At 39.0% G+C, this 16790-nt stretch overlaps 2 protein-coding genes across 4 annotated transcripts; one reads left to right on the forward strand and one right to left on the reverse strand.

Moving 5' to 3' along the window:
• Window positions 1-1368: 1368 nt before the first annotated feature.
• On the reverse strand, window positions 1369-8521 carry LOC145485751 (uncharacterized). The gene is made up of 4 exons (XM_081464368.1): window positions 8049-8521; window positions 6868-7187; window positions 4486-4831; window positions 1369-3546 (listed from the first exon to the last, which is right to left on the reverse strand). The coding sequence occupies exons 1-4, from the start codon at window positions 8139-8141 to the stop codon at window positions 3346-3348; spliced, it is 960 nt and encodes a 319-aa protein (XP_081320494.1). The 5' UTR covers window positions 8142-8521; the 3' UTR covers window positions 1369-3345.
• Window positions 8522-9613: 1092 nt separating this feature from the next.
• LOC145485752 (synaptotagmin-16-like) lies at window positions 9614-16784 on the forward strand. Of its 3 annotated transcripts, none has more exons than XM_081464369.1 (2): window positions 9614-13376; window positions 14972-16784. In XM_081464369.1, exons 1-2 carry the CDS (start codon window positions 13352-13354, stop codon window positions 15718-15720), a joined length of 774 nt encoding a protein of 257 aa, XP_081320495.1. In that variant the 5' UTR covers window positions 9614-13351; the 3' UTR covers window positions 15721-16784. The 3 variants fall into 3 exon arrangements, with proteins under 3 accessions (XP_081320495.1, XP_081320496.1, XP_081320497.1); XM_081464370.1 differs by having other exon boundaries at window positions 9615-9909; XM_081464371.1 differs by having other exon boundaries at window positions 9617-10233.
• Window positions 16785-16790: the final 6 nt, after the last annotated feature.

The raw sequence follows: 16790 nt of genomic DNA on the forward strand, positions 1-16790 counted from the left end.
GCATGTCCTATATTTCGCGAGTATTAAATTTCACGAATCGCTAAATTTAGTGAGAATAAGTAAGTAGTTATTGCAATCAGGAACTCCGCTTTTAAGCTTGGATAAATCTATATCCAACCGAATCTGCGCTAAGACAGGGCGGAAAAAGGCCGGGCTACATACAAGAGCCCTGCGTAAGACGTACATTCCCGCCAAAAATACTGCGGACAAACTCTGCGCACATTGAACTGGCGGGTCCGGCGAGAAACCTCTGAGAGAGTGTAAAATGTCTAATAACAAATCAGATCGTGACAAACAAAAACAATTAACTGAAACTGTAGAGCGGCAAGAAAAGGTAAGAACATGACCAGTAACAAAACGTTTCGTTGAAGTTTCAGATCAAGCTTATTTGAAGCATTTCGTTTATTACTTACCAGAAACACGGCTTGGTGAGAAAGGCAATTCCAAATATTGCAAGTGCCATTAAAACGGTGGTTAGTCTCAGCAACAACGAGAATTTTAAAGCAGAATGCCTTAAACTAGTCAAGGTAGGCTGACAGTTAACAAATCAGTAGAAATGAGAGAAAAACTTGAATATTATGCGTGACCATCATGACGATAAACTCACTGTTATTAGGCTGAAAAAGCTCTTTATAGCTAACGTTAGGTAAGATCAGAAGCATATCAGCTAGGTGATATGCTTCTGGTAAGGTATATTACTGAAATTCGTCGAAACACTTTCTACCTGCTTTCCAACAACTCCGTTCTTGCTACATTTGTAGGTGAAAGATGAGAATGAATTTTACAAAGCCCTAAAGAAGAGATTGTGGAATATTGCGACTTCCAAACTGAATGTAAAACAATGTGTTGATGGCGAAAGCCAAGTATGCTTCAGTTGTTTAATTCTTTGATTTTCAACATTTTTTCTTGTGGTTTCATTTTTTTCCTCGTGTGGTTTTATTTTATTACGACCACAGATCGCCCCTGGTGTAAATGTCTCGGTAGGTGAAGCAAAGGAAAAAACGATTATCGAGGTAAGATTAAGTTTAAGCATGATTAAACATTTATGTGAACGCTATTTTGTATTACAGTGAATGTATATGTATGGACAAATTGCACATAATTGCTAATCTTTCGACAATTGTTGATCCAAACCAAACACAAATATTTTCTTATTACCAGTCATACATTACAGAAATACTTTCCAAAAAACGTCAGCTCGAATGATCTAAATAATGCTGTACGAATTAGTCCTTTAATAAATTGCTTATTTAATTTAATTTTATTTATAAATCTTGTTTGTGCAATCATTTATTAATCTATTTCCTCAGAGTAATACAGCCAAAGTTCAAAAGATAACTATGGCAACAGATAAGCTTAAATTTAGTAATGTCCTTTTTGGCTATCGTGTTTCTTGACAGGCATTTCAGAATGACGAGCCCAACAGTGGGGTAGGTGGAGCTGAGGACTATTTTGATGATCTGGCTGCAGGAGATATATCTTTTTATGAAGATTCATCCAGTCAAGAAAACTGTCGGTTTGATCATGAAGCAAAAGATGCAGTAGACCCAGGCACTTGTGCCAGATCACTTCTTCTGTCAGAGGTGCAGGAAGTGAGAGAACAAAGATCTTCAGCTATTGTACAAGAACGACCATGCTTTATGGAACAGGTCGAGAAAGGCACACCACTCCCTACTACCGAAGTAATGCCAGATATTACAGGCCCAAAGGCCAAACTCAGGTGTTGTGAAAGTGCATTGATAACAAATAGAAAAGCCACAAGTTCAAAAGACTGGCTAGAAGATTTAACTCAGGATGTTTTTTGGATGGAAAATGACAAAACACCATTCCCACGGACACTGAAGGACATTCATACACTGGATTGTTATGCGGAAGAACAAGCAGATGATATAGTACCTGTCTGCAGACTGCAAAGTGCATTCCAGGTTTGTGTCAAACACTACTAGGAAGTACTGACAGGACTAGCACACAGTTTAATACTGTAGACATGATATAACATTACCATTGCAACATGACTATAAATTACATCAGTTCCTGACACTGAGGTTTTTTTGTGTACTAGGGGGTAACAGATCAAGATGATGATACATTTCTTGGACGTGCAAAGAAGTCTCAATCACTATCAGTGAATGAGTCCACCATAAGTAAAGAATGAAATCAATGAAAAGAACAAGAACAATTTAACATTAATGCTGGACCTTGTACTCATCATTCAAAGCAGCAGGACAGAATGTCTGTTGACGCTCAATCACAGTGTGTGCGTTCACACAATTACTTTGCTGCTTGGCACAACTCTAAATACAAAATCACTATGAACAAAGATATTTCTGTTAGCTCTTTTATTCTACTTTTCAATAAAGTTTATTTCAGTATATCTATCTATGATAAGAAAAAAACTTAAATCAAACAGAAATAAAAGATTGAATATTAAATTTAACTTCATCCATGGGAATTTACCATTGATGATGAATAATGATGATGATGATGATGATGATGATGAATGAATTATTTTGCTGCCAAAAAATACCCTGAAATGCCATTTTCTATTTACTGTAAGCTGCTGTTAAAACTAGTGTTAATAGGGGACTTAAGATTTTAGTGCGAGTACGAGATCGAGTAAAAGGACGACTTTTCAATTCTAGTTTTCAGGCTTCACATTATCACAACACACACCCATCTCATCCCATGAGCTACCCTCTCTGCATAAAACCAGCATGAACAGCAAGGACTCTGCAAACGTCACTGATTTGAAAATTGAAAATCGTACTCGTACTCAGTCTCGTACTCATAGTCCAATCTAAAGCTCCCCAATATAAATGCCATCTTGACAGAGGTATTTTTTACACAAACCGTGGAGCCACATTAAAAGGAAGTTTAACTGTCTTGAAAGAGATAAGAACTTTTTTCATTGATGTCCTTTGAGTGACAACAATTTTGTATATCATAAAAACGTAGGACTACTGGAATGTCATGGCATGCATGTATTTTCAATGTTGAGGCTTATAAATTGACTTTTTAAATTGACATTACCATAACAAAACCACAAGCAAGGTGTTCGGCTTTCTGCCAATGGTTTGAAACTTTTAACTTTTAGCCAAGAGGATCAAAACAGGAATCATTTGTGAAATAAATAAGAGAAAAAAAGAAATAAATTTGACAGTTTATACAAGAAATCTCATGAGCAATATGAGCACCTTTTGCTTTCTTTATGAACCACACATACAATTTTGGTGACATAAGAAACAGTGCCACATGAAAAATATATTTAATTAAACTAACTGAAAATGCTAGAATTAGCAATAGTTCCATTTACTAATATGATAAAGTTAAAATTATATTAGAAATTTAAAGCACTTGACCTACTCCTGTTAGTTTTGATATTATGCCAAGGGATATGCCAACAGCACAACCTAGTAGAATCAAAAGATTTAAATGGCTATACATAATTTCTCTTATTAATAGCTCTACTCTTTCAGAGGACACTTCATCTTTTTTCCTTGTTGTGTATCTTTTAACTTCCTGTTGTAGTCTTTTTATGCCTTCACCCTGTAATTCAAAAGGAGACATTTTTCTTTACAATATGAAAGTTAAATATGTCCAAAAAATGTTGCCATGCATCTATCAGCCCCAAGTCTGTAAAAAAATTGTTTAAAATGAACAAAATACCCTGATAGTCATCTGGCCTGTCTTACTGATGATGAAATGGGGAACAGGGATGGCACAGTGGTGTGATGGCTTGCCTTCCACCAATGTGGCCCAGGTTCTATTCTGGCCCGGTGCAATATGTGGCTTGCATTTGTTGTTGGTTCTCATCCTTACTGCAAAGGTTTTTCTCTGGATACTCTGGTTTTCCTTCCTCCCTCCCAAAAACCCGACACTCCAAATTTAAATTCAACCAGGAGAGAGGACCTGCATGAAAACCAGCTAAGGCTGATGTGGCTTCCTCTCTAAATATTGAAATTTCTTTCCTTTTTATTGTGCAGCTCCAGAAAGTATACAAACCTCCCCCATGAAAGGGATTTTTTCTAAGACCCCCCCCCCCCCCCACCCCACTCTTCTGGAAATTCAAATTAAGTGTCATGCATTTCTTTACATTTTTTTTTTTTTTTTTGGTCATACAGAATCTTCCACCCCCAGGAAATTCCAATCCCTTCTGTGTTGGGCAGGGGGGGGGGGGGGGGGGTGGGGAGTATGGATATTTTCTGGAACTGCATATTTATTTAACCACACATCAATAACCAACCACAATGCAAATTGATCATAATCAAAGTGCAATAATTAACATTTATTCTTGAAGAAAGTATTGCCAGGTGGAGAAGAAGATTCTGAGACTTTCAACTTCATATGTTTCAGCAAACAAAAACAAGATGACACAATTTGGCCAGACTTGATCTAAACAACCTAAGACTGGAGCCATATGATGAACCTAATGCCAACATATGCCATGATACAGCAGTACAAGTAATGTTATTCTAATTTGCCTACCTGAGCATAGGAGGACAATTGCTCCATAATAACAGGAACTACATCAGTCAATAGTTCAACTACATAGGGTTTAACCAATGGCCTAAGAGATGAAAGTTTAATGCCAGCACTAGACAGAAGCTGTCCTTCTGGGGACGTTGCCAAATTATGAAGCTCGGTACCAATAAGTTTATCAACTGCCTCTGACTGTAATATTCTCTGCAGATGGCCTTCAACATTCAGTTGCACTATTTGTTGGTTTAATCTCTTTGTGCTGTACAATTCTAAAAATGTCTCATCAAAGAGGGTATTGATAACTGAGGTCCTCACACTTTCACAAATATCTTGATAGCGATTGTAAACAATCCTGGAGAGAGAAAACATGACTGCTTTAACCATGAGAGCATAAATTATGCATCAATACTCAAGATGAGAGAATTTGATCACACAATAGAAGTGATCAAGAATGCTCTTTCACTACTTTGATTAGTCAATGCAGGATCTCAAAAATGTAATCAAAACATGTAGCAGTCACCAGAGAAGTTTCATAAAATGACAAAAATATTGCATTATAGTGTCATAAACAGTGTCAAAACACTACACGTGTGTAAGTTGGGTTTTCAATGCAAAAAAAATAAATTGCAAAACTAGCACTTTCTAGCTATGAGATTGTAAATATATCAATACTCTTCAGTTTTGACTGTCCATATTTTGTCATGAGTATGCTACTTTTTTCCTGATTCCCATGCACAAACTACCAAATAATTTCAAATTTTACAACAGGACTTGCACATTAGTTAGAGCAGTTTAAGAGCGGTTTTATCATTAGTGTTGAAAGTAATCCTGTAATGCTTTTATTTTCCTAACTTAGTTTGATAATTGGTTTAAAACATTTATACCAACTGCTCCACAAAGCAGAGACCAAAACAGAATCATTCATGACTTGGTCACTCAGGTTTTGCTGTGATTGGAAGTGGTTCTCAGTTTCTACTTATAGAGATAGACACAGAAATAGACAGAGCCATAGCCACAGACATACAAATAGACAAAGCCATAGCTATAGACACTGACAGGGGCAGGGACAAGGACACAGACACGGACATAAACATATAAATAGATATCAACATAGACTACTTCAGGTTCTCATTGGATCATTGTGGTGTGTGTTTGTTGTGACTGTCTATTGAAATATTTTTGCTTTTGTGAAAGCAGGTTGATAAAATCCTTTAAAGCCATTGTAAATTGTTCAACTACGTTGATTACAAGGGATATATCATTTCTAGTTGTAAAAAATTGACATAACACGAGATAGAGAGAAAGAGTGAATGAGCAAACGTCAGAAGTGGTTGAATATCCTGATAACATTTAAACCATGGGAGTAGTTAGTGAATGACTCTTCTAACTTAGTGTTCTTCCTGCTACAAAGTCAGTTGGTATACAACATAATTTCCATGTTTTCCCCTTGTGGATTATCATAGAAAAAATCAACACAACTATCATGTAGACATTACACTGTACTTAGTCTCTGACTAACTTTCTATGCCTTTCAAAACATGCTATTTACTATGAAGTTGAAAACCTAACTAATGATTGCATTTTCATCAATCATAATAATTACCATAACAATCAACAGACTTTGAGAACACGAAACAAAATGAGCTAAATCTACCAATGACAACCAACAGACGTGACCTTTTGAATCCATTAAAGGGAATTTCTATCTTCTGTGTGGTCCATCGAGACCATTGACAGCAGTGAAAATTCATGTGTAATAGCCAGCCCTGTAATTTGCAGTTTCAAGAAACATCCATACCCACCCAAGGAAGGTTGTCGTAAAGTCTGAAATAAGAAATAATATCTACTGACCAGAAACTATCTGGAATGAGGACTTATGAAAAAGAGCATAACAATTTCCAGTTGATGAAGAGATTCTCCAAAGAAGGTAGAGATGGCTGGGTCACATGCTAGGGAAACCAGCAAGTAGCATTAGGGTTTACAGGGTTAATGGAAGAGAGGATCTTGGAAAGGGTTTAAAGATGATCAGGTATGCCTGGATGCTGCAGGAGAGGAAAGCTCAGGTCAAGTGAAGCTGGAAAAGCATCACTGGTGGCCTATTCTCATTTGTTAGCATATTTAGTTGTTTAGGTAGTTAGTTATTTCGTTTATTACATTGAAGTAACTTGTTTATTGTGATCAGTTATTAACGTAGTTAGCTTGAAGATATTAGCATCTGGGTGCTACTCCGTAAATTCAAGACTAAATAAAGTTCACATATGTAAGCTACACTGTAATTTCCAGAAGCATAGGTGGTTCAAACCAGCAAACCTTCTGTGGCAGAGATATGGATATTTTCTGAAGTAATCCAAAAATTAATCATTAAAATTAACCTGCTACATCTCATACCCGCTTCCACAAAGACCAGGAATTCTTTTAAAAAATAAGGTCACTGCTAAATGGTTCACACAGCCTCCAGTGAATCCAAATGTACCACAAGAGAAAAGATACTGAGCTATGGAATGCCAAGTTGCAGAGCCTTCATATGATGTCAGTGATAGTGTAAATAACCCAATTATACTTAAATGGAGACAGATCAAGATACAAGTTACTCCAAGGCTTGATTTCCAGTGTACAAATGTATGGCAGAGAAGAGGAAGTCTGTTTTGCATCATCACATCTTGCTTTGGGAACACTGGGTAAAAGGGCTGGGTAACACTGATGTTCATCTGTTGAGAAACATTGAAAAAGACATTCAACCTAGCCTCCTACATGAGACATTATTTTGGCTCATCACACTCTCCTTCCCAACAAACGGCAGTCATGTGCACTAAAGGCATCTGCAGTCGAGTGTCGATCGATACTCTCAATCGATAGCCTCGATTGACATCTCAATCAATACTCAATTAACATCTTGGCTGACACTCTATTGACACTTGATCAACAGTCAGTCGAAAGTCGGCCGAGTGTCGATTGACTCATATGAATCGATTGAAAATTAGTTGACTCTCAACTGACTGTCGACCGAGCCGTTGATGGAGTGTCGATTGAGTGTCAACCGAGGTGTTGATGGAGCGTTGTCCAAGAATCGATCGAGGGTCGATCGAGGGTCGATCAAGGGTATCGATCGACACTCAACCGTGGATGCCTTTAGTACACATGATCCCCAATGGCTTTAAAGAACAATAATATTATTACCAATGAACACCAACAGCTCAGTCAGGAATTGTAGTTGAAAATCTTAAGACATACATGGAATTCATCCAGGTCTACTTTAAAGTCATTCTATGCGAAAATATTCAAATCTAATAGCTATTTCTATCCTCAGCCCAACAGAGAACCTTTAAGAGTCATTTGTGGTCATCGCCCACAGGAATCATTTGCAGTCATCCTTATGGCGGATGACTGCAAATAAGCTGTTAAAGATGTTTAAAAAGCTAATAAGCCTACGTTCATGACTAATCACAACACGAAATAGTGAAATGGCAAATAAATAAAGCAGAATAGGAACAATGACAAAAACCGCAAACAAAAGGAATACGATTAGTTTAATTTCACCAAGTGTGGATCTCGTTTGAATATTTCGTTACCTGGTCTGCTCCAGTTGCCTCACCAATCGATCTGAGCTCTGTTTTGTCTGAGCTGAGACTATTCAAAAACGTTCCATAACTTTTTCTCGACATCACATACTAACAGAAATTTGAACTATCACAATTATCTTTCTCTTTCCGCGTTAGAAACTAAGAAACTCGACGCACTTCTTGTTGTTTTGGCCCAGTCCTAAACCGTGAGATTCCCAGTGCCCAGGACCAACTAATCGCTTGCGGCGTTGCTTGCGGCAAAATTATGTTGCTCCCCTCCCAGTTCATCCTTCAAAGACTTGATAGAGGCTCACTCACTAACTAGTGATATCCCGCCTTTTATTTGCCCCCTTTTCCCGATTCTAGAACCTGATTCGTTGGACATTGTTGCATTTGAATGGTATCATTCACGTCAAATCTTCGTCGGGCTTATCCCGGTTTCTGCAGCATTAACTGAGCGACTAGGAGTATGTCTTTCTCCCCCCCCCCCCCCCCCCGCCCCCCGCTTATGGCCTGCTAATCCATCGCGGGGTTTAATACCGATCAACATTAATTATAACGTCTCATGGGCTGGAAAGAGACGTAATGAAAGTTAAGTTTCTTGGCCAGGAACATTGCGCAATGACGCCGGCCAGGACTAGAACCTAGACCGCTCGCTAAAATAATCTCTGGTTTACGGCTTGGTTACTTGATGTTACTTTGTACCTCCCTGATAAAAAGTTTTCCTTTTTCTTCTTCTTCTTTTTCTTATCGTTTTCTTCAGACTGTTACTGACTAGCCGTCAGTTTCATTGTTCTAGGCTCCGTCCACGCTACGTGCGCCGGAGAAAATTGAAAACGCAGCTTTATTTCTACGGTTAGAACTACCCTCCACAGCTTTTTGGAAAAGCTCTTGAAACCGGAGAAATTTGAAAACGCCAGCTTTACGTTTTAGTGTCAGTGGACGGAAAACATTTTGAAAATAGAGCTTTTCGAAACGGATGTCATCACAATAATCCAAAAGGACCGGTTATTGTTGTCAGTATGTTCAAATTTCTCCGGCGTAGAGTGGTCGGAAAACATTTGATGTGCTTTCAGAGTGAAAACGCGATTTTCAAATTTCGCCGCTGTAGTGTCGACGAGGCCTAAGCAGGAGCCTACGTTCCTGGCCTAAGTTATCAGTTGTTGAATCAATTTCAGTTACATGTGTAAAGGTCTGTAAACTGATGATCATCTTGACAGAAGTTGCCTTTTTAAAAATTCTATCCTTTTCTATCAGGAATTTAGAAGATATAATAAAAGGAAACTGGAAAAATGACGATAAAAGTAGTGGTTTGTGGGCATAATTACGCCGCTGCCGGCAGAGAGACCAGGTTAGAGAACAGATTAGGTCACGGAACTGTCTGTGGACATACCCGGATATGATGTGAGTTGTGTCTTTTTGATTTGATATGAATGAATACAGACGTATTCGCTTGCGATGTCCCCAGTGACGCTCAATACGTGCTTTGAGAGGTCTGTTCAGGGCGCCTTGTGTCTTATCTAAACCTCTCTTTGTTATGCAAAACACCTTAAGTCACCGATATAAAAGACGTTCTGTAATGAATGCAGAATTGACTTTCAAGTGTTTCTCACGCATAAAAGATACTCATTGAAATTCCATTCCAAAGTGATCAGTCGCTGTCATTTCACTTGGTCAATACATTCAGTTACCCTCGTTTCGTATCCTTTTTTCCATTTTATGCGGCTGCTGTTTGACCCACTTTTCTGGCTGCCACTAAAAAGTTTTCTGGAGTCAGAAAACTTCCTCGGGATGTGTTGGAATTATTTGCCTCTTGGAGCGTGAAACCTTTAGTTTATCAAAGAAGATTCTCGTCAACTCGACATGGATTGTAAGTAGTGCTGCAATTTTTAACTACTGAGTGCTGACCATTTATAACTTAAGTGTAATTAACTCGTTCATCATGTGAAACCATGCTAGCTTGAACCCATACTAGAGAGAAGTCTGCTTGTTTCAGTGCGCGCTTTCTCGGTGTCGGTTGGATTAGTCGATACGTGCATTAACGAATTCCGAATCAACGAGTAGCCAACGAACTGTTACAGCCCTGGTTTGTATATGTTCTGAGATATCTTTCTAGCATTCAGTTCCTCAGGAATGAAAAATGATGAACCACCCGGCTGAGATATCATTGAAAGGACTGGTGGCCAAACTTAAAGTAAGAGTGATCCTGGCGTAAAATAGTTTATCAATTACTAGAAAACAAACAATTACGGTAGGAGTCTCAGAGTAAAGCTCCACCAGCTGTGGAGGGTTTAACCGATCAAGACAAACTGTTATTCTCTGAGGGGAAGAAGACTTCGTTGACTTCTACATGGAGAATACCCCAGTTAGCTTGCGTGCATTTTACGCCTGTTTGTTAATTGTTAATTAAGCAAAATAAGAACCTGTTGAATGTCAAGAATAGAGTTTGTAGCACAAAGAGCACAGCTCGCTTTTCCCGAAATAAATAATTTTTTTGGTGGTCAGGAAGGAAGAGCATAAGTCAAGAATATCTTCTGAAGTTCGATGCAGCTGAATGCATTTTACCTCAAATGATTAATAATCAGAAATTAACATTAGGGCTCAGTGCAATGGGTCTTTTCATCTCAAGTTCATGTCATTGCTCTGTAATACCTCAGACAAAGATAAACCATCGAGATAAAACTCGCAAACCACAATTGCAGTTACTGTAGTGACTGATAAATTCTCAAAACTTTGTTTGAATTCTTACATGCATTGACCAGTTGCACTAATTATTCAGACTATTGTTTCGTTCAACTTATTTCCATTCATGATTTTAAGCCGGGAACGGAACAACAAAGGCATGCACCAAAGTTTTTAAAAGTAAAACATTTGGTATCTCTAGCTTCCTCTTGTTTGTAAGCGCTCACGAGTACTAACATATAGGCCTATGCCTTTTTTACGGTTGTCCTCGATCCCAGGGCCTCGATCTGCTCGTGCATCTGGTAGTTTGACATAATTTAGTTCACAGTTAGCTCAGCGCGCGCGATTCATCCGCAACGCTCTGACAGTTAGCAAGTTGAATAAACACGGCGGCTTTACGTTTGACATCAATGCGTGATTATATAATACTGCGGCGCTGTCTGAGATCTAATTACAAATATCCCAAAGCAGTACTAGTTCATTAAACTGAGATCGGTATATCTGCCGGTCGATTAATTAAAAACCCGCGCATTTCACCCAAAAGCAGAATACATTTACATGCAATGTTTAATAACTAGATAGATAGCCGTTTACTTTAAAACGATGGAATCAAAAGCTAAGAAGCTTGTGGGTTCGTTTGTACCGAAACTAAATATTTATAAAACAATAACATTTGGAAATATACAATAAGAATCTAAAATCATGTATATATCTAGTCTATCTTTTTTTTTTTTATTAAGGATTGTTCCTTGAGTCCTCGGGAGTGAGTCATTTGATAAACTATTCAGATTGTTCTTGAACACATCAGTATACCGATCGCGTGACCAGCAGTCAATGCACAGCCATCAGTCAAGTCGGTTATCATGGTAAATATTGAACATAAACATCCAGCTACATCTTGTGTATGTCACGATATTCATATTTGCTCTCGAACTGGAATACATGAGTACATTTGGAATTCTGTTTTTGTGATCCTTTGATCAAAGATTTCACAACGGTATTCTACAATACAGTAAAGTTGTGAAAGTGACGACACTTGTTACTTCGGATTTGGCAGCCTTTCCAGTCACGTCTTTTGAGGGGAGGGGGAAAGAAGCGTTGCAAAAACGGGTACCACGTGTAAGCTGATCCATCTTGGTACACTTAAGTAATGTTTTCAGCTCTATTTACAACTATATTCGTTTCTCGATTTATAGTGTTCCCAATTAGCCCAGCAGTTTGGAGGGCTATATTCTTCACACAGGGTAGAGACATAACTAAGCCGGTCAGTTGGGAGGGTCATATTTTCCACAGAGGGAAAACACATAAGTAAGTCAGTTGGGAGGGCGATATTCTCCACAGAGGAAAAAGTGACGATACGGTAAGAGTTAGTTCGGAAGGCCGCATTCTCCACAGAGGGAAAAATTATAAGTAATTCAGTTGGGAGGGTCATATTCTCCACAAAAAGAAAAGTTACGAGTAAGTCAGTTGAGAGGGTCATATTCTCCGCAGAGGGAAAAGGTATGAGTAAATCAGCTGGGAGGGTCGTATCCTCCACAGAGGGAAAAGTTATGAGTAAATCAGTTGGGAGGGTCGTATTCTCCACAGAGGGAAAAGTTATAAGTAAGTCAGTGTCGAGGGTCATATTCTCAACAGAGGGAAAAGTTATGAGTAAGTCAGTTGGGAGGGTCTTATTCTCCACAGAGGGAAAAGTTATAAGTAAGTCAGTTGGGAGGGTCATATTCTCCACAGAGGGAGAAGTTATAAGTAAGTCAGTTGAGAGGGTCATACTTTCCACAAAGGGAAAAGACATAAGTAAGTCAGTTGGGAGGGTCATATTCTCCGCAGAGGGAAAAGTTATAAGTAAGGCAGTTGGGAGGGTCATATTCTCCACAGAGGGAAAAGTTATAAGTAAGTCAATTGGGAGGGTCATATTCTCCACAAAGGGAAAAGACATAACTAAGTCAGTTGGGAGGGTCATATTCTCCACAAAGGGAAAAGTTGTAAGTAAGTCAGTTGCGAGGGTCATATTCTCCACAAAGGGAAAAGACATAATTTAGTCATTTCGGAGGGTCGTTACATTTGGTAGAAGGAGCTGGAGGTGAGCTTGTACTCAAGGAATGGACTGTTGCGAGACTGAACTATTACATTTCCGCAACCTTTTAAATAGGTTTGTAAATTTTCTTACAAAACTTTTTGACAAAACTTTTAAAACTTCGGCTGTGTTGGCATGACAACGTTTTAGGGCGTTGTGAAAGGAGAAAACAGTTGTTAATCACTCTTAGAGATAAAAGTGTTGACATATGATAAACACACCACTTTACCCAAAGTGCGCCTCTTTTGTGACAGGAAAGTCTAAATTTGAACTAAGTAAATACAATAAGCAAACTTTTGAATGTTCGACGACGGTAACCGCAGTAACAGAATGATCGCGTTAAACATCCATACATTAAAACGTCAAAAACTTGTGAACGCACTGTCCATCACGACTCAAGCCGAATTATAATGAAAAACACAGAATTTTCGCAGGCTTTCCAAGCGATGTACAGAGAACGTTTACTGGAGAGTAACAGAAGTGAACAGCCAGTGCCTTGAACTGGTATAAAAACCTAAAAACATTCTTGAAACTGAAGACACAGGCGGGAAGATAAATGGAGTGGAGTCTTATTCCATCCGGTAAGCGAAGCTGCTTTGATTCACGCAGGGCAAAGGCCCGCTATTTTCTTTCTGGATTTGTCATCTTCTGTTCTAAGGAATAGTGGAGATGATGGATCACAGATGAGACAGATGACAGTTTGAACAAAAGAGAAAATTTCGAAAAGGGGTCAACATTTCTCAGAACAGTTTTCTATACATTTCGCTAGTATAACTCGGCCCAAATTTCGGAGAGCGTATTTCGGTCTCATGTAGTTTGATGCTTTCTTCTTCTAAGAAAGTGAAAATTTAAGAAATTTAATACAATGCTATAAGTTTGAGATGTCTGAAGACAGGACAATAGCTCATTCCTGACCTTAACAAACAAGATGTTCAATACGAACTACAGAGAACTGAAGAAGAATGGGTAAGCTGTTTCAAGGGAAGTGACATGGAAATTAAAGGGGACATTCGTCTTAATTAAAAGCTTTTATAAGTGTTAAGTTGATGACTATACAACAGTTATTTCCGAAGCCTGGATGCATGTTTTTAATTCTTGGAGAAGTGAGGTTTCACTCAGTTATGCTGAATTCCGTGCAGGTTGATAGACTGAAATTCCGTTTTTTAGAGTTGAATTTAATTTAATTCAATGCCTTGTTTAATCTAAATAGCTTTTTACACACCATATATTGACGTCATTTAAGAGCAAACTTGTCAAAAACTGTCAATCATTTACATGTAAAACTTAAATAACAAGTCACTGTTTTTACTCCCTGTTAAAATCCCGCCGTTTTGGTTGAAGTCGTTGTATCGATATTTACTACGTCTTCTGTGGTTTGTTTTTTCAGTCGGGCGGAAACATCGCTAAATTAGAATAATCTGGGAGGGAGGGCGGCCAGATGACACTTGCAGATTATGTTCAGTGAAACACTTTTAATATGGTATCATGAGCAAATCTTTAACTTCAAACTTTTATGATAATTACTGTTTCTCTGAAGCTAAATCCATCGGTACTTAAATAAAGTTTTTACCTACCAACTAACCTACTTACTTGTTTACTAGATGAGCTATGTTCTAGTATGTGCTAGTATTTTTTCAGAAGATCATTCAGGGATGCAGCTTAATTATAAGCGGACTACTTTGCCCATTCCTCAGTGGATGCTGAGATCAATCAACCAAGCAACCAACCATGCATGCATTCATTCAGTCAGTCAGTCTCTAAGTCTCTAAGTCACTCAGTCACTCAGTCACTCAGTCACTCAGTCACTCAGTCACTCAGTCACTCAGTCACTCAGTCACTCAGTCACTCAGTCACTCAGTCACTCGGTCACTCGGTCACTCGGTCACTCGGTCACTCGGTCACTCAGTCAGTCAGTCAGTCAGTCAGTCTGTCAGTTAGTCAGTCAGTCAGATAGTGAGTCAGTCAGTCAGTCAGTCAGTCAGTCAGTCAATCAATCATTTCGTACACTTAGCTTGTCCCACATAATGCAAATCTGGTTTCCTAGTACACCACTAAAACGTAATAGTTGTTAACAGAAAGATATTTTTAAAAAGCTTTTGTACACAGCAGGTACCAAAGATAGTAAGTAGTGGAAATGATGATGTTTAATGATATGCCTTTACATTTTTTCCTTCAGGGTATGTTCCAGCTGTCATTTTCTTGGTGTTTATTGTATTTATTTTAATCGGTCTCCTGGCCACATATTACTGCCTAAAGAAAGAGCTATGCCCCTGTTCCAAGATGGAGCCTCCCCAGAAGAACAAGGGAGCCGGGTACGAAGAGCTTGGGGAGGAGCCCACAGACACTTCTGAAGAGGAAGAGAACCCTGAGGAAGAAAAAGGTGGAGCACCGCCTGGGGACGAATCCCCTGAGAAGTTGCCAATTTTTGAAGTGGATAAGGGAGACGATGTTCAAAAAATTGTGTCTGCATACGGGGACATTCAAGTAGATACAGGACTTAAAGAAGTCGATCACGTGCCAGTGTTTGGCAGTGTTCATTTTCAAGCCGAATATTCAGCTAAAGTAGGCCGTGTGGCTGTAACCATCTTGGAAGCCAGGGAGCTTCCTTCTAAAAGTCGAGGAGGCAGTTCACACTGTCGATTTCATCTTCTACTGCTTCCTTCAAGAAGGCAGCGCTTCAAAAGCAAGTCGCGGTCGACGTCACGTCCTAAATTCGACGAAAAGTTTGTGTTTGACCGCATTTTACAGCAGGACTTGTTTAGAATGGCAATTCGAATCAGGCTCTATGGACACGACAAACTCGGAAAAGAGAAAATAATCGGAGAACACATACTGCAGCTAGCAGATGTGGCTCAATCACGAGAGATGAAGATGGATGTCTGGAGAGATCTTAAAGCTAACCTCACTGGCACAGACACCCCTTGACTTGGCTCAAGCCTGATTTATTTTACAATTGTAACCACACAAAACATTTCGAAGACTAACAAAAGAAGCGCAATCCGGCTTCAACCTTAAACAGCAAGCCAGGGTCGTTTCTCAGGCATTATCAGAAAAAAGTGTATTTCTTTCATGTCTGCTGATTTTTGATTAACGCATAGCCTGTTACAAGATCCTGAATTTAAAAGAGTAACGTCAAAAAATTTTGCTTCGGTTGGTCTGTTACCAGCTGCGGACCTGCAAGCTTGTTGATCGCGTGTTCGTGACTTTTCCTCACAGTTATTCTTGTCTGTAACATAATTCTGACGTAGTAAATGGTTTGAACCCAGGAGTATCAGTAATTCATTTTGAGTGATTGTCCGGATGATATTAGTTATGAAAAGAACTGCTCGTGAAATTAAGTCGGTATCATGGTAAATGCTTTGAACCCACGGGTATCAGTAGTTCATATAGTTTGATCGTCCGGGTGAGGGTAGTTCTGAAAAGAACTGTTGTTGGTGACTGATGTGTCAGCAACCTGAGCGGAAGTCATCTTCAGAGTCAAGTGAATCGCGTTTGTCAATCGATGGAATTATAAGGCGTGGCTGAATGATCAGTTTAGCCGTGATGGTATTGACTGAAAGACTCGTGTAAAGTTTGGCCGGTTCGTGGAGGCAGCCTGGCCGAGTGGTTAGAGCGCCGGATTTGAAATCCGTAGGTGTCGGGTTCAAGTCTCGTTCTGACCACTAGCTGATGTTGTTCTCGGTAGCCCCGAGTTCAACTTCTCGGCTGCGCTTGTAAATAGTCAACTGGTCTGTCTCCCGCCAGTTGGGATTCTTAACCTAGTTATGTTTATTTGAATATTCATTTATCATTGCTGGTTCGCATTGGTCCTGAAAAGCCCCAATAATGGGGAGTGGCCAATTAAGTATATATTTTTTTACATTTTGTTCTAGTAATTTTCGATCCGTTTATTGTTAGTCAAATTAAGTCGGTGTGTTTGAGGTTCGTTTGTCGGTTTTCTTTATGTCGTGGGTAAGTCGTTTGTACGAACTTTATTTCTCATAACACAATATCAA

The sequence above is a fragment of the Orbicella franksi genome, chromosome 4 (genome assembly GCF_964199315.1).
Source record: "Orbicella franksi chromosome 4, jaOrbFran1.1, whole genome shotgun sequence".
Taxonomy (NCBI): domain Eukaryota; kingdom Metazoa; phylum Cnidaria; class Anthozoa; order Scleractinia; family Merulinidae; genus Orbicella; species Orbicella franksi.

Excerpts from the sequence above, each read along its gene's own strand:
- LOC145485751 (XM_081464368.1), bottom strand. The coding sequence starts at position 8,141 with ATGTCGAGAAAAAGTTATGGAACGTTTTTGAATAGTCTCAGCTCAGAC. Across the intron at positions 7,188-8,048 it reads AGGCAACTGGAGCAGACCAG|ATGAACATCAGTGTTACCCA; the intron begins GTAACGAAATAT and ends GTTTCTCAACAG. Across the intron at positions 4,832-6,867 it reads CCTGGTCTTTGTGGAAGCGG|GATTGTTTACAATCGCTATC; the intron begins GTATGAGATGTA and ends TTCTCTCTCCAG.
- LOC145485752 (XM_081464369.1), top strand. The coding sequence starts at position 13,352 with ATGGAGTGGAGTCTTATTCCATCCG. Across the intron at positions 13,377-14,971 it reads GTGGAGTCTTATTCCATCCG|GGTATGTTCCAGCTGTCATT; the intron begins GTAAGCGAAGCT and ends TTTTTCCTTCAG.